Below are 22,430 nucleotides of genomic sequence, written 5' to 3'. Positions count from 1 at the left end.
AAGACAGGACAGCTGAACTGTCAGGAACTCATCAAAGTTCACAAAATTGGGGTAATATCCATTTTTATTCCTGTTTTTGATACACACAAAATGCACAGAGCAAGCAGTTTTACGACTGACACAGGTGGGAAAAAAGCCTTTTTGAATAGAAGAATGTTTTACTTTCTCTAACCAAACTATATGTTGCTTAATAATATTTGAAATGGGAGTTAAACTGTACACCAGGACTAGCACCATTTTAATAGATATTTTGCATTAGGAGAATTGAAAACTCTAAATTTCAAATGCAAAAGAGAAAAACAAACCTGTGCAGCTCTAACACTGAAAGGTCACTTCTTATCTTGCTATATCTCTGCTATGCCCAGTTTATAATTTTTTTGCCATATATGAATCTCCAGACCCATTTTTATTAGTGCTAAAATAGTCTGTTCTCCCACTGTCACACCATCTGTCTTTTCCTCCTGCCAGCCAGTATACAGAACATCTAGGAGTTGTTCCGAAAGGAGAAAAATGGGAAAGAAAGAAAACTGTATTGTTTTGGTCACACACTCTGCTGGTGACAGCCTGTTTCCAGCAGCGACTGTCTCCACAGAGGGACACATTCAGCCTTCGCCAGCCCGTGACACACGCTGAGTTTAAAAAAGACAACAAAAATGCAAAACAAAACCCTCACTGGTCTGAAATGAGGAGAAATGAGATTTGCTTTCTGCTCTCCCACTGTGTGATTCCAGAGATGGGCGACTCCTTCCAATTCAGCACTGTCCTTTTGACATTTCAGGTTCTGTCTCAGAAATTTCTCCTGACAAACTTCTGATTCAGACTGAGCCTGAATCAGCACCAACAAGACCTGTTCACAGCACACACCAGGAATGGAATTTTCAGAAAGTGACAGCAAACACAATATGGGGTGTTGCTGCCTTTTTAGAATTTACTTTGACTTTAAATGTAAAAACTTTGGGGGGAATTTTTAATACAGGTATCAAATTCTGGTTTTCCCCACATAACAGCTCTCTGTATGAGTGGCAATCCAGGAGACTGCAAGCTCCACTTATACTCAAGATAAGCCAGAAATGAAAAAGTACTGAGTGGCACAAGTAGGGCAACAGGCTGTTATTACAAGGAGTGTCCTCACAGATAATTTTATACCTACCTGACACAGCAGTCACATCTCATGAAACGAGCTGGATCAGTCATGTTGTGTTATGTGTTAGAAATAGCTGCAGATATTTTTCCAAGAGGAGCACATGGAATCAATGGTCTGTCAGCAGAAAAAGAAAAAGGTAGAGTGAGAATGCATAATTCAGAACAGATTATCAGGCTGACCATCACCCAAGTCCTGAGTGAGGTTGTACCAGGAGAGTGAGAAGGACTGAGAAGCACAAGATTCTTGTCGGTTTTCAATCTCTGTCTACTGCATTTAATACATTAAACTTGTACCTTAAGAGAACAGTCAGACTTGTTTAGTTCCTGGGTTGGGGAATGAACACTCACCTCCCTGTTTTGACCATTGGATATTTCAAAAGCAATAAAAGAGTGGGTCATGACAAAGAATGAGAGATAAAATAGATTCAGAAATACAAAAATCCAGAAAGTTCTGGAAGCCATATTTTCCACTTGTTTGCATGCATAAGCACTTAATAACAAAACTTAATTTCACAGAAATAAATGCCAGCACTGTATGAACCTATTCCAGCATGTGACAGCACTTCCGAGCTCAGACTGAGAGGCTGCTTGGACAAAAGAGAGAGGGACAGCTTTGGAACTGGGGAGCTTCCATTTCCTTTCCATCCACTACCAGAGCAACACAGCTCCATAGTCTAACAGTCTTTGCAACATCCTGGCTTTTTCCTTTGGGCTAAAAATGAATTGGCATTGAAGGCAGTTGATTTTTCAAACTTTTAAGATTTTTCATGGGAAAATAGCACCATCTGTAGGAAAAAAATGGACCAAATTTGATTAAAATGTGCATCTATTTTCAAGCCATTAAGCAAAAGTTATGACTTCCTAAGAATAAATACATTCTTTAACAAAATTGGACCACATTTTATCCTCAGAGGAAGCCAAATGGACTTTTGCTGGTCTTGTGAAGGAAGGACAATGCCATTCCCAGCCCACGATAAGAAAAAAGGTGCCATGACAAAAAATTTTCTACTTTAATCCTCTCTAACACTATTCAGAAGGGCAGTCATCAATAGCCTACAAACCCCAAGTTCTTCCCCAGATACCACCATGACTGCAAATTTATATCAGGCTATTGTTAGAACTATTTTTTAGTTACTGATAGGGAAAAAGAATCAGCCTTTTCAGTAAAGTTCCCTGACTGTGGGCCAATTCTCTTTCTAACATATGCATCTTTTATCCTAAAGCACACATATGTACCAGAGAATTTGGCTGCCTGGTGTGAATGAGTAAAACATTCAACAAGAGAAGGAGCTCCATAAAGATACAACAGACATGTAGTTGCATGTTCGTATTTAATGAGAAGATTAATATTATCTCAATTGACAAGACACTAAAAGTGGTAGTGACTATTCTGTGAGCCATTTGCTCTCTAAAGAGGATCAAAAAACTCTCATTGCTAAATACTCCCTAGGAAAAAAAAATCATTTCTCTGGGACTGAGTCCTACTTCTACCCTCACCTTGCCAGGAAACACTGCAAAATCATTTAAAAACTTGGTTTAAAATACAAGGAAAGTCAGCTGGCTTTGGAAACATTTCTAGTTTATCTCACGGTGCTTGAAATGTTTATATGGACTGTACCTTATTTCCTAGCATGAATGTAATTTGGTTCTTTGAAAGCCTTTAAGATGTATCATGACATTTGTTGCTTTTAAAGGTAGCATTTCAATTAGTCTAATGATGGTTTCCTAGGAGAACTGAAGATCCACTTAAAAACACTGCACAGATCAGGAAAGCAAATGCGTGCATGTAGACATGCTTATGTCTGTCTTCATCAGACAGTCAGAACAGTGTTGTTACTTGCCTGTGGACCTCTCTCTTCTTAATTTAGCCTTCACATTTCACTCTAGTTTCTATACTGACCTTTATTTCTTAGTGACAGTTGAACTATGCCTGAAAGCAAAATTTAAGAGCCATCCTTGTCCACATTGCCTACAAAAATCCTTAGGGATCTTTCACAATAGCTGCACCACAGCTGCACAAATTGATAATTCAAGAGATATCCCACTTGGCATGGAACTGATAGTTGCATCAGATAATATTACTAATGCCATTTTATTTGTCCAGCCTTGAGGTGAGATGTGGAAGAGCAGAGTGTTAACACAACCCCAGCAGCAGCTTATTCCAGCAGCACAGCTGTTCCACAGAATAACAGAGAAGTGTGGCCCTGCTGAACCCAGCCCAGCCCAGGAAGCAGCCACACGGGCAAAGGGCTCACAGGAACAAAGCACAGTTCTTTCCAGAACTACATCAACGTCTCCCTGGGAAGTCTTGAGGGGCATTTAAAATCAATCTCTCACCACCGCTGATTTTGAAGCTACAGAACAAGATGTGAGGAGTCAAAGAGAAACTTCTAAGTTCAGCTCCTCCCAAGAGCCAGCTGAGGGCTCATCATGCATGAAATGCCATCCTATTCCTTTTGGGAGCATTGCTTTCTGCAGCTCGTAAGAAAAGTTTATACAATCAATTGAGGTGGGGGCACCCAAAAAGCAGCAGCAGCTGCAAAATCAAGTCTTTAACAAACTGAAGAAAAGCTTCAAGACAGCACTGATGCCAGGTGGCATTAGCCTGCAGTGAGATCTGGGCATAAAAGTAAGATACATGCTGTTCTCATCAATGAAGCACACCGAGCTTGTATTTAGTAAAAATTGCAAATTTGTTTGAACAGCCCAGGAGAGATTAATCAAAGACTGATTTGTTGCAATCTGCCATTCCCTCACTTGTCTTACATATCTGGCTTTGAAGCTGGAGAGTGACTTTGAGTCTCTGAAGTTATTTTCCCTTTTCTGACATAACATCACCAGCTGTTGCTGCCTTCTGGGATGAGACAGCCCAGGTAAAATTCATCTATATGGAGAAAGCTGGCTAAAGGGAGTCTCCACTGCAGTTACACACTCATTCAAGTGCACACAGACACATTCTGTAGGCTAAATTTCATTTAAGCTCTTTCTGAATCTGAAAACCTTAAACAAAACAGTGAGATTTTCTTAAGGTCTTCCATGTATGCCGAAGTCATCACGCTTAGGATGCTCAGGTTAAAATGTTTCAAAATAAAGCAACATTTGGTTATTTTACTCAATATGGTTTTAGGACCTGATTTGAATTTGCAAATTGAATTTGCTCCATCACCACAAAGCAGATTTCATAGAAGTGAGAAGTTTGTTCTTACTGTTTTCTATTCTTCTCATGCTTATTATTTGCAGCACCCTGAGATCTGAACAAATTGTGCATCATCAGAAAATTTCCACTTTGCAGAGCAGCTTTTCTGCCCTCCTCAGGGAAAACTAATGTGAAAATGTAGTTTCCTCCAACTTTTTCCTGTGCAGAAAAGTTAAATGTGAGCCTCCACACCAAAATGTGATGAGTAGGAACAGAATAAATGGGTCAGGTTTCAAGAGATGTCTAGCTGCAGTGATATTTGAAGCTCAGGAATGTAACCTGGCAGACAAGCTGTCATGGGAAAAACACAGAAGATCTCAGCATATTAAGTAAAAGTCATACCACAAAACTCTTTCTGCAGCCTTCCCTTGCCTCACCTGCAGCTAACAAAACAGTGAATTATAATAACCTCAGCAGTTTCATGAGTGTAATTAAACCTCCAAATTATGTGACAAACTCAGAGTAAAAAGACTTATTCTGCAGAGCTTTGTGCAGTTATGTGACATAAGCAAATTTAAAGGCCTTATGGGTTTGTGCTGAGTCTAAAATTCATGCACACAAGCCCTTCATGCAGAATCAGATGAAAACTTCGCTTCTCCACTTGCACTTTACTCTGAGCCTGGGTCCACTAGAAGCAACAAATGATAGTAAAATGGGGGGGGGGGGGGGGGGGGGGGGGGGATGAGGAAAGTGACAAAAAAGGAATGAATTTACTGATTTACATAACACAGAAATTGAAGGCAACATTTGCACGAGCTCCTGCAAAGCCCAAATGCCAAACGTCACAGATCAACAGTCAGCATGTGCTGAGAAACACAAAATATTAATGACACTATGACAAAACTTATACATTACAGCTCAGGAACAGGGCTCCTACTGCTTATATTTATATTTGATTTTTAGAAAGTAAGAGCATGCACCACAGATGTTGGGATTTCTGCAGCTCTGATTTGACTTGGAAAGCCATGCTACAAACTGCTAAGTGAATTCCCCAAGAGTGGCTGTCCCACAGAGACTTTTTCATCTTTCAAGACCTATCACACTTCATGGGATTACACTGTGCAATGTACCAACGTGATGTGTCTGAATACAAATCACTGCCTTCCTGCTGAACATGTAAAGAAATAAAAAACAGACCTTGCCTTTCTTTTTCTTTGGTACATATTCTGAGAGAAAATTGTAAGACACAAAAGTGTCTGAAGTCAAAGGACTGACAAACCAAACTTCTCTGCCAGCATCCAAATCACCAAGGATACAAATGTTTCATTTGTCTCTCTGTTCAAACAAGGTGGGCTGTTTTCATTTATTAATGCCAGCATAGATCTCTTTCTCTGCAACACTCTCACGTGGCTCAGCAGATGCATGCTCTACTTCAAAAACTCTCTTCTGATGTTTAATACTGATGTCTCTGCAGACAGCTCTCATTGCATCAATTAGGAAAGGAACAACAAAGCATCTCTCAAATTACAGTACAAGGAGTCCTAATGTATATTAAAGGTAGTCTTGTGTAATGAGCCAGTGTAAATGTAAACTGAGTCCCTGGAATAGCAGAAAACAGCAGACCAAAAGGAGAGTGCATAGAACTGGAGACAATTACAGGAATTAGCAGCATGGTCCCATGCCAGCGTGCCCAGGGGAAGCAAAGTTGGAAAGCAGTGCAATCAACCTGCTCGCAGCACTACAACCTCCAGTACTTCAGCTGCACAAAAAAAGAGCTCAGCCATCTCTGAAAACTGAATGCCATCTTGCCTCAGCTCTGTTACTCTTGAATACTTAACTTGTGATTTATATCTTGCCCTTGATTACCATCTTCTTGACAGCAGTGGACAACTCCCTGCTCTTCTATTAAAAAAAAAAAAAAAAACTGAAAAACAACCATGTTTCAGATGAATAAACCTTCCTCCATCTTCTATAGTTGCAGATGAGAGGACAAGCTTCTTTGAGTCCAGATAATCTTCCAAATGAAAAATATTCACAAAATTTCAATATATCATATTCTTCCTTCAGCCCACAATACCCTTGCAAGCAATCACTTACTCCCTATAGGATTACACCAAGCAACTATGTGGATATGAAGCCAAACCTCTAATCTCTGCTCTCCCTCCCAGCCTCTCTTTGAAAGGTCATCAGCCTAAAATTTATTATATGGCTTCATCCCAGCCTCTTATGAAAGCTTAATCTCTTAACTGAGCTGCTTGGCTTTTCCCCCTCTACTCAGTTTTTTCTGTTTCAAACAAGGACAAGAAAATAACTTGATTTATGCCCAGAAAAAGTCACCCAAGAGGCTTCTTACTGTCATTATAGGGATAAGCAACCAGTGCGTAGGGTCTAGATGTAACTGGACTGCAGTTCCTGACTGCTTCACACGAAAATGCAACAAAGACTACCTTTTCAAAAAGCAATGTACAGTCAAACTGACTTTATTTTCTCTGGCCCAGTTTCTAAAGGCCACAACCAGCCTTTAGGAACACCATTCATTATGCCAGTGATTTTACACAGTGGGAACAGGATTAAAGGCATTCAAACAAAATTACAAAAACAACTACACAGAGAAAGTCTTTAAATTCTGATTTTTTACACCAACCACTGCTTTAAAAACCCACTACTCTTTACCATCTGATACCACATAGAACATTAAAATTCTGTTACTATTACTGTGCTGAAGTATTTTCTTCCAAGGAAAAAGATACTGTTTGCAGAGACAATTTTTGGAAAAACCCCAAATCAGGAGGAGAAGAACATGCCACTTCCACTATCATCTATGATATTTTTCCAGCCCTATGACCTTCATTAAAAAATTTCCTACCCAGTCAAGTGATTAAAGTGATGAAAGGTCATTTAGCACTTTCTAGTCCTTAAAGGCATGCAGTCACACTTTGTGCTGCAGAGAGTGTTTGTCTTCTCTCAGTGTTTACCACCACGGAGATGGCAACCAGCAGTGTCAGGATGGAAGAGTTGTTCATTTTGCTTACATCAGTTACACTTTAGTACTAAAAGCTTCTATTGGCTGACTCTCTTTTGCTGCATGATCACAGTGAAAGAGAAATCTTAATCAAATTAATCAGGAAAGACTCTACGGATTGGGTCAGTCTGACACTCTTATCTTCCACTTGGCACCATGTCTGAGATTCCTTAGGGCATTTCCAGTCACAGTACCTGTGCTTTGATATCTTTTTTACAAATATTGATGCAAAACTAAGTTTATCTTGCATTGGTGCTATTTTTCAAAGTTATTCCCAACAATAGTTTATTACTACAATTATGCTATTTAAAAGAAAACCTCATTTCTTATCACAGAAAAATCACAAGTGTTTTCCAAATCACCTCGTTCACTCTGCCAAATTGGACAGCAAAACTATAAAAAAATAATCTTAGAACCAGAGTAAGCTGCTGAGCTTACCTGGCTGTTGGAATAGGGAACTCCCAACATTGTGAGGGCTGGGAAATTGGAGGCCTGGTTTACTTGTTATACAGTAACACCCAAATGTCCCCTCTGTCCCCTCACAATTCCTCACGTCTTAGGTTTCACAAAACGGAGATCAACACAGAGTTCCTGTCCTGAATACCTAAGAAGGTATCAGGTAAATGACAGAAGTAAGGAAATATTGCTATACCCTCTCTCTACAAATGAAACCTTAAATAATCTAACCAGAATAACACAGCAATTATTCTAAGCTCCAAGGAGATCTCAGGTTCCCTGAGGTTGATCCATGGGATCCAGACCCATAATCTAGGTGCAAGACAACTCTTCAACTCAAAACACAAATCAGTCATTATTTCCAGGTAAACTTAGATGGCAAACGGAGAACTTTTCTCTCTGGACATGTCCTTCCTAGATTACAGAGAACTTCAGGTTTAGATACTAAATGAAGCCTAATTCTAGCAGGAATTTGAAACCAGGGACAGGAAGAAAATTCACCTAGAACAATTCTTTTTTTGATCTTTCCTCTTTTAAGAATTTTATTACTTTTAATATTTTAATTGTTGAATCACAGATTACTTTAAAGCTGATGTAACTATGTTTTTTAAATTCTGTCACTGTACACTATATGTGGGGCATAAACTTATTCAATTTAAAGTTGGCTTGGCCAAGCCATCATTCTAATTGTTTTGTGAAAAAAAAAAAAGGTTTATAAGATCACAGAAGCTGGTAGTTACATGTGCATACTGACTAACCTTTTCCTTTTCCACACAAATTGTTCTATTCCTTGGGAAAAAAAATCAACAGATTACTGGGAAAAAAAAATTCTAAATCCATGCTTGAGTACAAACAGTTTCCTAACAACAACCACCACTGACATATGCGCACATACTCTGATACAAAATTGTGATGTCCCAAAAGTTTCTTAAAATTGGCAACACAGCCTCTTCTTATCCAGGACATGCTTACAAATTCCAAACCAGATAACTTAGGGCTGAGAGGCAGCACTGTGTTCTAAGCAGTTTTTAATTTCATCTTTCTTAGACCAGACACTAAATTTATATGATCTACACTCAGCTTGCATGACGTGTTTAATGTTTTTATATAAGAATATCCTTCAGTAATGGAGAAATTCTTTTCTCAGAAAGATGGAATTCATCTCAGTTACATAGTACAAAGCCACAGTTGATTGAATATAGTACCCTACCTATCAGTGTCCAAAATAAAATAAAGAATTAAAAGCTAATAAAAATTCCTGAACTTGCAACAGCCTTGCAACTTGGAATTTGTTGGAGAGGCAAAATGTACATGACATTCCAAAGATTCCTAAAATAATCACCCATAATTAACAGCGCTGTGATAAGCACACAAGGAAGAAACACTCTGTGGGATACAAACAGCACCATGTTCATTCATAACAGGGTTCAATGTGTTGAGAGAACGTTTGGGCTTGAAATGAAGGCTCAGAGTGGATGTATTCTCACATACAGCAAAGCATGTAGAAAAAAAACTCTGGAATCATCCAGTTTCTTAACTGGCTTGAATCCTGGAGAATATAAGTCACTTCCATTGCTGCATTTCAAGGCAATTTCCCTTAACACAGACTTCACCTTACATTGTTCTAGAAGATTATCTTAAAATAAAACACAGAATTTTTAAAAGAAAAATAGCTACCATAAAATATGTAAGGAATGAAAGAACTCATACAGAGTAGGGCATTTCTATGTTTTCAGGTATTTCCATCCTTTTCTATTTGTTGGCTGATTTGAGCTGCAAAATTGAACAGTTTGGCAGAAGAGAACAGAGAAAACAGCACCTCTCTCATTATTGCTGCCACCCTATGGACCTCACCTCACAAGCATGAAGAATCTCACCCAGATGAAATTCTGTCACTATAACCAATGACAAAGAAGCCACATCACTCTCAGAAATTAAATTTGGCTGGAAGAGAAGCAAAGAAGAACAGAGTGCCAAGCATATTTTTTGTTTTGCTAAATGAAAGGACGTTCTATCATTTCAGCTAGAACCCATATGTCACTCATACCAAGGGGTATCAGTAACACATTTTCTTCTGAAGAAAGAACACAATGAACCAATTAATAAAACCTTAAAATGAGGATGAAAATTATTACAGCCATTTGTTAAAATACAAAAGGGCATTAAGAAAATAAACAGCAATATCTGCTATGGTTAATGCAGTGATATTTTCAGTATCCCAGGCTTGCAGAAAATTGGCGCCTCCTTTCTGGGACTTGAGTGCTTCTGAACGCAGGAGTCTCTTAGCACTCTCTCTGATTCACTAAAAATCAAGAGATAAATTCTGTCTCTACCTAACATGAATCAGGAATAAGACTATTGAAATAAATGTGTAAGATTGTTCACTGGCTCGAGTCTTTTTCTAGAACTTTGTGAGGGCATTATGAAACCCTCCTATTCATGTACTTAGATGACAGGCAGCAGAAGTAGTGTTGAACCCACCTAACTGCAACCTGAAGCTATGAATTTATTTGAAGCTGGCAGCCTAAACTGTCATCAAGTGAAAGAGGCACCTCCAAAGGGTTGTGAATCCCATGATGGTTGATAGCCCAGAGCAAGTGTCTCTTCATTAGACACATAAAACAGGCAAGGTAAGCTATACAAAATGTCACAAAACAGAGAAGCAGCCTCAAATAGTAAGTTCACCTAATGTGTTTCAATAATTTAAGAGTCTCAAAGAGGTCCATGACATCAAGACTGGAGTGCTACAGAGATGGAAGGAGATGAAAGAGATAAGACAACACAGCTGTAGAACCACAAGCTCCACCTCCTTCCCCATTTCACCAGGAAGTGCAGGTAGGGTATCTGCATGGACTTTCAATAGATTTTTCTGAAAACTAATAATGTGATAACATTGGCCAAGCAAATTTCACAGACAGAGATACCATCCTTCATTTGACCAGTGAGTAAATCCTAGTGTGTCATGTGTGGAATCAAAGATAGATAAGTGAAGTACATCACTGAAGTAATTTCTGATGTACAGTTCTATCACTAGACCTTTTCCTCCAGCAAAAAAATTGAACTGAGACTCTGGAGCATTTGCAAAAGTTTTTCTGCCCTTTTCACTGTCATTTTAAATTTTTTCAATGACAGACAGAAAAGCTGTGCTAATTTCATTAACAATCAAATGCATTCCTCTTGAAATCTTTTTTCTCAGCAGTAGTAAAGTAAAACTGAAGTGAATCACAAAGCATGGTGCTGTTCAAGCAAGTCCTGGGCAGTTCACAGCCCACAGCAGATAATTTCATTTTCTCACAACACTTTTGTTGACAAACAGAATGAGAATGAATGACCCTTCCACAAGCAAGAGCACTTATCCCTAGTGTTAGTGCCAGCAGCTGGGCAGCTCACAGGAGCCTGGCCCTTGGACAAGACTTTCCTCAGAAGGGAGACTTTCTTATAGAACACCATTTAGCTCACTCCTGTGAACTGGTAAGGCATTTCAGACTCACAGCATGGGTCAGGTAGAAAGGACCACCTGGGTCATCTGCAGTGTCATCCCAGAGCTCAGTGCAAATAACCAAGAGACTTCAGGATTTTAGCACAGGTATTCCACTGGTTTCAGCAGAAAATCCAGGTGAGTGCTAAGGATTCCAGTCCAAAATAAATTCAAATTAAAGCCCTCATTCCAAACAGTTAAGCATCTCCATTGCCTTATTGAATGAACAGTACAAGTGACTAAATGAGATTGCTATATCTGAAGTTATACATGAGCAGAACCTTTGCAAGAACTAACCCCCAAAAGCTAAAATTATCAAACTGGAAAAGTAACACTCAATTTCAATGACACAGGACAAAGCACTGGTGGCTATTGGTCTCCTTATTTAAATGGTGTTTATTTAAAGCCATTAATTAATAGAACCCTGAGATCATCTATAATGTTGTCTGGGTAGAATTTCTGTTTCCACACCATATACACATGAAATTCAAAGTGAAAGGCTTAAAAGCTTAATGCAGTAAAGACAGAAAATATTAAACTTTTCAAATCCTCGTCTCTCTGGCCTTTTGCTCACCCCGGTCTCCTATCACTTTTTTTTTTTCCTTAAAAGACATTATGTGTTAGGAGAGCATAGCAGCCTGGGGAGGTGATATTTTACCATTGTCTGTGCCATTAATGCAGTTAAAAAATCCTCAGACTGGAAAAATCAGACAGATGCATCTTCCAGGTTCACATGTGCCAACTCCATCTGTTAAATCATTAAAACACAGGCTTGGCAGATTCTGGAGAAAAACACATTTGTTTTCACTATAAAGAGGAAGAGTAAACTTTCTTTCTGTTCTTACAACTCCCCCTTCCCCCATAATTACTTTACTGTGAAATTCTTAGTGGGTACTATTTAAGATACCACTGAAAGAGGTTTTGATTGAATTGGGATGTGTATGTGTCAAATTATACGTCATAATCCAGGTTAATCAAAGCACTATTAAACCAAGGTCTATAGACACATTAAGGCGCTTAATCATTTACTATTTATTGCATATATCATGTTACACCACCTATTTAAGCACTGATTTTCCTTACAGCAATGAACATTTCAGGTTAATTTTAAAGGCACCGTTTACATAAAGAGCAGCAAATCTGATCAAAGAAAGCTACTAAACCTTGAATGAAGAAGTTAATAACAATAAACCTTTTTTCCACATCTATAATGAAAAAAATATTTTCTACCTTCAGGATAAAGAAAAGCAACAAGATCCTAACCTAAATTTAATACTAACAGCCTATATTTTCCCAATACCAATACTACTGATACTGGGAAAATAGATTTATGCTTTTTCCTACTACAGCACTGTACAACCATTTTCACTATGGCAACATTACCTATAGTGCATATATCAAAAAACTGAGCATTTTGAGTGCAACTAAGTATAAAATAGGATGAACCTAGACATGAGTATGACAGTGTGAATAATTTAAATCCCAAGACCTCCCATTGCTGCTATTAAAACAACAGATTGCTGCTGAATGCATTTCTTTCTCTTTGTATTCCTCAACAGAATGGAACTTCGTTCTCCAGACTTGTTACTTTACGTAAAATGTATCCTATTTAAAGCAAATGTTTAGAAATTTTGTATTTCTTGTGTTTGTTTAGTTTTGCAACTATTTTCTACCATCATCTAAACAGAGGTTTTCTCTGTATGTTCTTTATGCCAGAGTAGAGAAATTAAAAGCTATTGGAGATCAAGATACCTATCTTTGCAAAATATTTTCATAGAGGATATTCCATTGCAGTATCCTGAAGTTTCACTGAGTCATCATCCCTGCCATTCTGTGCATCAGGACTCATAAAATAGACTGGAAACCAAGATCCCACTTTGTGTTATGTAACTGCAACCTTTCCTTCTGTCAAAGTACCCACTAAGGGGCTGTAGGACCTGCTTCTTTCCCAAGAAGAGACTGAAACATTTCTTTGACTGTAACTGGAAATTCTCCTGCTTTTGGTCATGGGTGACCTGCACTCATGTTTCACCCTCCTCCTCTTCCAAACAACTTCTGAAAAACCTGATGGGACTTATTCCAACCAGCTCTCTCTGCACAGAACTGATGGTGCACTCTGCATTCCACTCCCAACTATGCTTCTTTGATTATGCAGTCCTAGAAGTGTTCTTAGAACCTGGGAAAATTGCAGAACCATTGCTTTGAGTCATCCAACACTTTCCCAAATGGCCGCTTTCACATTACCCACACACCACTCCCATATGCCTGAGGTCTTTCCAGGGAACTGGCTACAGCTTCTCCACTGCAGATCAACCTCAGTTCAGATTAGGTGGAACATAAAAATTTTCCTCCAATATTGAGCAACATAATATTTACAATCTTATCATTTTATAGTACCAGCATAATTTCAGAGCTGTTCTCAGGCAAGACCAAGCAAGCAGAGTACAACATGAGTGCACCAAAGAGAAAAAAGAAAAGACAGGCATATCACAGAACACAAAAGAGAAAGGGTACTTAAAGCATTTTCCAACAAAACTGTTATTCCAAGTATATACTTTCTTTCTAGCAAGTATTTTAATTTATATGCTCAGAGAATGCAGGGGAAAATGTATCCAAAAGACACAATAACTTCATCATGTGATGGCTACAAATAGAGAAATTTGAACTTATAACAAATACACTCTTAAATTAGAATACAATTAGATGCTGATATCCCATTACTGCCTGCAATCACCCTCAAGGGAAGCAAAATTGCATGAGACTAACAGACATTCACTTGTTTTAAAATTTACAGGAGGCTCAAGAAAGTTTCACATGCATTTTACCTCAGAAACAATGTGCTACTTATTCTTCCTAGCAATGATTTTTCATATAGCATTTTGGGATCAAAATGTAATTTTCAACAATAACATATTTTCTGACATTCTCTAAGGAAAAATTACTGGTTTCTTCCCTCTAAAAGGATTTCGATGGAATAACATCTGTGTTGAGATTATTGTGAATATGTTAAACTGACAGCAAGTCTCTAAGGGGCACTGCTCATTAATGTTCTGTGCATAAAATTAAAACTTGAAATATATTTTCCAATCCTTTTTGAATCATTTAAGCAATTCTCATGCAAAGAAACTATTGTGCAGCAATAATATATTTGCAGAGTAGGCTATGAAAGCTATTAAAATGTCCCAGACCCCCTGCCTTTCAGGCAAAAGGAGAAAAGGAGATGCTTTCTGATTTGAAGCATGAGCTGTATTGAAACAAAAAAATACTTTCAAAGACCATGAAGAGTTTGATTTCAACTTATACAATGCAACAAAATTTAAAATTGTGTCTTTCTTCTTCATCTTTAATTCAAATGGTGCCTAGGTAGTTCTCATGCCAGCAGGAGAGTTCTGTTAAGTGTTGCACATGGTCATTTACAAGAAATTTCTCCAGAGGCTACAAGTGGTGGCCGTATTATTTGAAACTTCATCAGGGCAGCATTTGCAAGCTCTCTGCAACCAGAACTGGGGAGCTGTGCTCTGAGACAGTGCCTGGGACTCAGAGGTTTTAATGGAAACACCTTCTCCACTTGGAAAGTGACAAAGGTCTCTATGTCCATAGAACAAATAATTTTGTTTGGAGGGCATGTATACTTCTTCCACCCAGAACAACAGAAATATAAGCGTATCCATCAGGTTTACTGTAAAGCAGTCTCTCATGTAAATCTTTAGTTTGAATAAAAAGGAATGAGTCTGCTCAAAACCAAATAAAATTCCAGGAATTATTGAATTTTTCAAGCACAGAAATCTGCATAAAGCTGTAGCTGTAAGTGCCATTTTATGGATAAAAAAAGGAATATATTATCATTGGGAAAACAAACATGCCCTCACTGTTTCAAAAGACACTGGATAATTACAGCCACAGTAAGATGAGAGTTCTAAATTTTGCCACAACATATAATGATCCTAACCAGGCTGTTGGATTACGTTCATAAATGGAAATTCAGGAACTCCAATTAACATGTTCTTGATGTGATAGACTAGCAGGGCTTTTTTACATGCAACCAGTCTGTGTCAATGGGATTTCATTACTTAAATCACAGTAATCATAACAAGGCAGTCTCGGGCTGCCTACATCTGAAATATTATGTAAAAACATTACAAAAAGACACCAAAGTTATGCTCAAATACTCCTCTTTTAGACTTCCACACCTCACATTGCAAACTGTGGAGCAGGAAACACAAAACTGCCAGTACTAACTAATATTTTTTTGTAAACATCTTCAATGCAAAAGCCTAAGCACACTTACACACGGTCCTATAAATGGATATATAAACACCTCAGCAGAGAGCTTCACTTTCAGAGGTTCTGACATTGCTGATGTGGAGGAGAAGACACCAGATTAGTGCAGCTCAAAGAAAGCAACAAAGCCGCTCTTCAAATTTTACATGTGAAGATGGCAGTCCTGAGCGTGAGGTGCAGGCCTTGAGAAACACAGAGAACACACACTGGTGTACCCCACTGCCAAGTTTCCTTAGGGACATCTTCGCTCTCCCTCCCTCTCTGCTGTTATCTGCCATCAGTGGAGGGCATTTGCTCCACTTTTCCAGCCCAACAGCGCAGGCAGAGTGCTGCCAGCTGCCCCCACATTGCTGCCAGACACCCAGCAAAAGCCAAAGCACCGCAGGAATGTTTGGGACTCACTGGGCACACGCGGAACTTGAACGCGACAAAGTTCCATTTTGTGAAATACTAAGTTGTGTTTCGTGTCAGGTAAATAAAGGCAACCTGCGTAGTTGTGGCTATGAAGTGTGTGGAACATGGCCACGGGACAGTTATAAAGATGGGTTCTAATAAACAACCGAGGAAAGCTTGGAAGAAGGCTTTTGAACCAATCTTTTGGTTGCAGTTAACAATTATAAGTCTTAAGCTGTTTTGCAATAAGAACTTTTGAATTATAACTTTAGAATGTTGCTTAGTATTAAGGTTTTAAACTGTAGCTTTAGAATGTATAAAGGATTTAAACAGAAAGGGAAGTGACCCTATCCCAAGCTCCTGGAGAAGGAAGATGGACATCAAGGTTGCTGATTAATGATTGCGAAAAGGGAAGTTGGACATCACTACCATAGATTAATGATCCTAGAAAATAGAAGCTGGACCCCACCATCTGGACACACATCCTGGGATGTACACAATAGAGTATAGAAATTGGAAAGGAACGTAGATTTACGATCCTAAAGTATAGAATTGTGACTTTAAAAGGTAGAAATGGAAACTGCCGAAAGCTCGCGTAGAATTGGGAAATAGAAACTGTGGAAAGCTCACACAGGAAATGGGAAATAGAAACTACTGGGAAAAGCTTATGAACATGCATCAATATGATCAATAAACACCAGCAAATCGGTGTGCAGTCGGAGGGGAAAACCCCCACCACTGCACCCAGCGCTGCCTTTGCTCACACGCTACCATATTCATTAATAAATTTAATTGCTGCCTGATATACTGGCTGAGGCAAGCGTCTCATTTCTAACCATTTCCACGGTGCTAGTGTAAGAAGTTTTGTCTCTCTTGACAAATGCTGGTGCACTTTGAGCCCTGACACAGTAAACTACAGATCTGATTGTTTCATTAACAAATTATCTTTTTCAAGGAAAGCATCAAAGCAATAAGAAAACTCCTGAGATAAACGTGACAAAGCAGCAGGAGTTAATTAAGTACGACAATGAGTAAGCATTTATGGGTGTGATAGGAGACCCAGATGATTTAATTGCGAGCCTAATTATCAATTAGAGAATCAAGAAATGGTGTGTAAGTGAAATATTCCATTTGTTGGTACTTTAACGATTTTCAGACACCCAGAAGAACAGTATTTATTGCTATTTTAGAACTACAGAAGGCATTTTTATTCTCCTCTTACTCAAACAGAGGTTCTTAGTATTTCTAAAACAACTAATAAATGTATATAGTCTTCTTGTATTCAAATATTTAAGTGCTTTAGGTACTTCGGACTTTTTTTAAGAAGTCTAGTAATTAAACATTCAAACACACTGCCTCTAAACCACTCAGCTGAAGTCGAAACCTTTCTGCATTTATTTTCTAATGAGGATAATAAGTGCGCAGTAGTGTGAGAGTCCCATTAACTATTTCCAGGGTGTTTACACAAGTCAGTTCCAGACAACACAAAAGAGGTCGGGGAACCATTCAAACCCACGAGGGCAAAGAGCCAGTTGGCTCCAGTCATTGTTGAAATATTTTATCCAGCAAATGCAAGAAAATAAAATTACCAAGAAAATTAATATATTGGAACACAATGAACCCTTTACAAGCTGTAAATATATTCTGGGTTCTCACGTGGAAGCCATAAAATATGTTGAGATTTTTCTCAGAACTGCTGTCATAGGCAGGCAGCTTGTAAAGGCCATTTGTTAGAAAAAGAGATCAGACAGACACTCTGTCACAGGACTGGTGTTGTTTCCTGATGAAATTATCAAAAAACAATTTTGGTGTGTAGCAAGAGGAACTCAGAACAGGACAGCAGGTTAAAAAGAAGCTTTCAACCACCTTAACCCAACTGTGTTTTTCTTTCATTTAAAGACACACAAAAAAAAAAAATTATCGAGCACTTCCCCAGGCCTCCTGAGGGGCGTCAAGAGCGCAAGGAGCGGGAATGTTTTGCTTTTGTTCCCGGGAGAAATGGCTGCGGTGCCACCTGAGAGCTTCCAAAACACAAGAGAAGGCAATCCTTCCCCGCCGAGTCCGTGCGGGCACCGGCCGCCGTTAATTTCCCTCACGGCTTCTCCCACACCGCTGCCGCTACCTTGGGCCCGCCCCTCCGCCATCTTGGCCCGCCCACACGAGTGCCGCCCGCCCGGGCTCCCCCCCGCCGCCGCCATCTCCTGCCCGCCTGAGGGCCCTCGAGAAAGCAGCGAGCGGGAATTATTCTGCGTTTTCCCCCCGAGACATGGCTGCGGTGCCACCGGAGAGCTCCCAAAGGACGACACAAGGGGGTCCTTCCCCTCGGAGCGCGTGTGGGCACCCCCCAACACGTCTTTGACCGCCTTCCCGCCATCGTGTGCCCGCCCACAGGCGTGCCCGCCCCGCCCGCCGCCGTTGCCCCGCAACGCCCGAGCGGCCGAGCCCGGGCCCCGGCGGGGCTGCGCTGGCCCCGGCCCGATGGAGCCCACCAACTTCATCGCGAAGGACAGCTGCTGGTAACTGCCCGGCCGCCGCGGCTGCTCTGCCGCTGCTGCCGTCCACCTTCCCCTCCCGGCCCGCAGCTCCGCGCTCAGAGAGTTCTCGTGTGTGTGCGCTGGGTGAAGCGTGCCGTGGTAAAAAAGCCAGGGATTTTAGAGCTGGCTCCAGTGCACCCCTCCTTCCCCGCCGCGCGTGGGGTCGGGGCATCTCGTCAGTCAGCGCAGTAAATGAAACTATATGTGAAACGACATTGGTGCTTACTTTTCAACCTCCTCCGCTTCTTAACATGATTTAAAAGCGTTTACATGTGTAAAAACAGTGTTTGCATGCAGTGTTCACTGTTCACATGCAGTGTTTTAAACCTCTGGAAAGTATTTTCCCATTAGCTCTGAGTCAGATAATGGTAATTTGTACATAAACTTGCTGTTTTGAGATGGAAGTTTAAAGATTCCAGCTTAAGTGCTGTGCTTTGTGACATCAATAGCTGGGTTGGTGTGTTGGGTTTTTTTTTTTTTTAATGAAAGTTTTCGAAGTAATCTTGAATATTTTGTGTTGGTTTCAGGAAGAAGCATGTTGAAAGGGAAGGAGATGCTGCAAAGAGATGGGCTGATAAATGGGGATTTTTGAAAACACCTCTTGAAGAGGTAAAATTGAATGGCATATAATATGGCTTACAAGCAACACGAAATCTACTTGTGCACAAATTTATTTGGACACAAAATTATGAGAGCACAGAAGACTAGAAGTGTACTGAGTATGCTTTACTACGCTGGCATCCAAGGTAGCAACTGCCCTACTTTTGAAATGGTTCAAATATTCAGTTTTCTTCTGAATAAAATACATCAAGTACTAATTTATATGCTGTGCATATTCTGATATATTTCTCTTGAGAAGCATGACTCCTAATAGTGCCAACAAGTACTAGATGCACACTGACAGGAAAATATTTCCCCTTTGTCTTTATTTTAAAAATCTAGGGGAAAAGGTTCCAGCTAATTAAATTGTCAGTGGGGGAATCTACAACAAATGAAAATATTTGGAGCGATGTCTCTTCTCGGTGATGTTTAGATGTTAGAATACAGTAGCACATGATATTACATTTGGAATCACAGTATTTCATTGCTGAAGAACAGGATTGATGCAGCCCCAGCAGAGTTATAAATGTAGTTTGCATGTCTTCTGGAACAAAGAAAAATCCAGTAATTTCCATAGCGCTGAAATAAGTAATCCTGCTTGAGGTGGAAAGAACAGGAAGTTCATATGCAGCAATGAGGGGAATGGTGTGGATATCACATATTATAGTATATTTCCAAAGATAAGGAGTCCAGTTTTTAAATATGTTTTGGTTTTAGTTGCTTGGAGATGAAAAGAAAGAAGCTGCGAAGCCCAAGCTACAGCTTCCAGATCACCTGCAGGTTTGACCTGTGACACCTGTGGAAAAATACATTAAGGTTAGAAAATTAGGTTTTAAAATTGCAATACAGCAACATCTGTTTTAAGAAACCACACAAGCTCTGAAAACCAGTTGTCTTACAGAGGGGGGTCTTTAACTAAAGGTCAAAGTAGACTGCATTTGAAAGCCAAACTATGGTTTAAAAGCATTTGTTTAAGACAAGGAATTGCCCTTTGGATATGTTTTAATTTTTCTACCTTTATTTAAGAGTCTGCTTTTTGTCAGAGACAATACCACTGTCCTCTCCAGTACCACAAATTAATAAGAAGCCAGTTCTAATAAGCCAAGTCATAGTTATTTTCTTTTATATGATTTATGTCTATATTCAGAGCCTTAAAGCTGTTAAACAGCTGGAGAGTAGAATGTGACCGATGGTTTAATTTATAAATACAGTGTGTCAGGATCACCAGTGAATAGGGTGAGTCCACAGGCAGCTAAAACCGTGACATTGGGAGAGGAACTTACAAAAGGGGAAGAGAATATGCTAATGAAAAGGAAGGTTAGTCCAATAAAGGAGATTGGAAGTTCTTACTGCTGAACTAGCTTTCTTTCAAAGGAATCCAAGGGTGGGGAGATAAGGTAAGGAAGTAGTAAAAGCTTTTATTGAGATTAAATTAAAATGAAAATTAAGAGCTAGTGCTGAGTAAAGTGCTATTTAAGAGCTAGTGCTAGTGCTGTGTTAAAGAAATGAAATGGCATAATTTGTGCCATTACTGCTACTTGTTCCTCAGTTTTGTCCCAAACCTGCAATCTCAGTCCAGTTGCAGTTTCTGTCGAGTCCCAGCCCTGTGAGGGTGCTGGTGCTTTAACAAATCCTGCAGTTATCAGCTGCTCCACAAGCGAGCAGAGCCCGTTGGAACAGAGTTTCCATTTCACCTCAGAACTGGGAGGAAGAGAAGGGTTAGCTGTGATTTAGGTCACCCTTTACATATTCAGAGTGAAGTTTCATACATCCTTTTCAGAACTGTCTTTCTGCACATTTACCTTGTGGTAACACTCAAATGTGTTCTCTCTAGGTTAGACTAATAAAAGCTTCTGCATAGTCCCCTCCCCCAGACCGAAAGTGGGACATGATTTCCTTCATTATCCTGCTCAGTGGGTGGCACTTTTGGCCATAAAAATTATCTTTTCTGAGGAACTGCTCCACCTAAATATCATAAACATTTTCTAATCTTGGCCAAAGAACAAAGTGAAGCAACTCTGGCAAAAGAACTGAAACATTGTTCTCCTGCTGTGTATTTCTCTGCTAAGTCCCCAGATGCTGAAATGATAGAACGTGCCCAGTTGAGATGATTCAGCCAAAGTAAGCACAGCAGTCACTGAACAGAGTCTGTTGGCTTTTGTTTTGTTTCCTTTTTAGCTAGATTAGTTGCAGATTAACTTGCTGCTCACCCATCTTTTAAAGTAGAAGGAAGGTAGAATGAATAAGTAGTTCTTGATATAAAAGCCAGCTTGGTCAGTAATTTCTTTGGCATTTGGATTTAAAATTATTATTCCATAGCTGCATTGTTACCAAATATATTACAGCAAGGAGGAAACACTATTTCTCCTGTTTACAGAAGTTAATTAAAGATGATGATGATTATCTTTGGCTTGAGCTTTTTCTATACATAATAATAATAAAAAGAATTCTAATAATGTTAAGCAATTAAAGCCCTAGTATTGAACGAAACTTGGGAAAAATCATTCCAATATACAGTACTAAACAATGATTTGATTGTTGGTTTTAGAGCACAAAAGACAACGTTGCATGATAGAAACTTCAACCAAAAACCTTTTCATCATTCAGTTTGACATGTTACTTTGATTTTAGGTGCTTCCATCTCCTCCAGTACCTAAAACTACCCAGGGATTTATTGGCTGGAGATCAGGTGTTCCAGCACTGGCACTTGAACATGATTATCAAATCCAAAGCTGCAAAGGAGCTGTCTGTAGTATGAAGTGACCATGTGAGCCCTCAGAGTGACATTATGAAATAAAGAGGCACAAAGATCCATCTGCATTCCTAAGGAAATATTCTGTAGTGGACTGTTGAGCATTTCTGCTATTTATGTAAAAATCCACAATCATTTTGGGAAAGTGTCAACATTTTCATTTTATTTCATCGAATCTATGGCATCCAAGCTGCTAACTCTGCTTCAAAGTTTCTGCTTGTAACTTAGAAATAACAATGAATAAACTCAGATAAAGATCACAGAGCATGTACTATTTTTATTAGCACTAATAAGACTATAATTTAAAAATATTCATTGGAAAATGGAATGACAACACATATTTTTATAATTGTTTCTCCATGAGAACCCCTACTCATAAAATACACATAAAATGTGTGCCTTGCAGGTATTTTGTGCAGTTACACACATAAGTGAGTGAGTAGTTCCTAGTAAAGAAATAAAGTACACAAAGGCCACAGTGACACAGTCACTTTGAAAAATCAGTTTTGGTATCAAAACAGGGCTTTTCCATTATTTGATCAGTATGCAAATGGGTTACAGTGGATTGCTTCACGTTTGTGTATACCAGTATTTGCACCAACCAGGGAAGGATGCTCAGAGCCAGCAGGTGATTG

At 39.3% G+C, this 22,430-nt stretch overlaps 1 protein-coding gene across 1 annotated transcript; it reads left to right on the top strand.

Moving 5' to 3' along the window:
- Nucleotides 1-18,365: 18,365 nt before the first annotated feature.
- Nucleotides 18,366-21,875, top strand: CIMIP1 (ciliary microtubule inner protein 1). The gene is given in 4 exon segments (XM_068207991.1): nt 18,366-18,425; nt 18,971-19,052; nt 19,761-19,859; nt 21,675-21,875. Coding segments are annotated over 4 exon segments (351 nt in total). The 5' UTR covers nt 18,366-18,387; the 3' UTR covers nt 21,807-21,875.
- The last annotated feature ends 555 nt before the right edge of the window (nt 21,876-22,430 follow it).

The sequence above is a fragment of the Anomalospiza imberbis genome, chromosome 17 (assembly GCF_031753505.1).
Source record: "Anomalospiza imberbis isolate Cuckoo-Finch-1a 21T00152 chromosome 17, ASM3175350v1, whole genome shotgun sequence".
Taxonomy (NCBI): Eukaryota; Metazoa; Chordata; class Aves; order Passeriformes; family Viduidae; genus Anomalospiza; species Anomalospiza imberbis.
The sequence above is the reverse complement of the archived record's forward strand: the minus strand, read 5'-3'. Positions and strand labels throughout refer to the sequence as shown.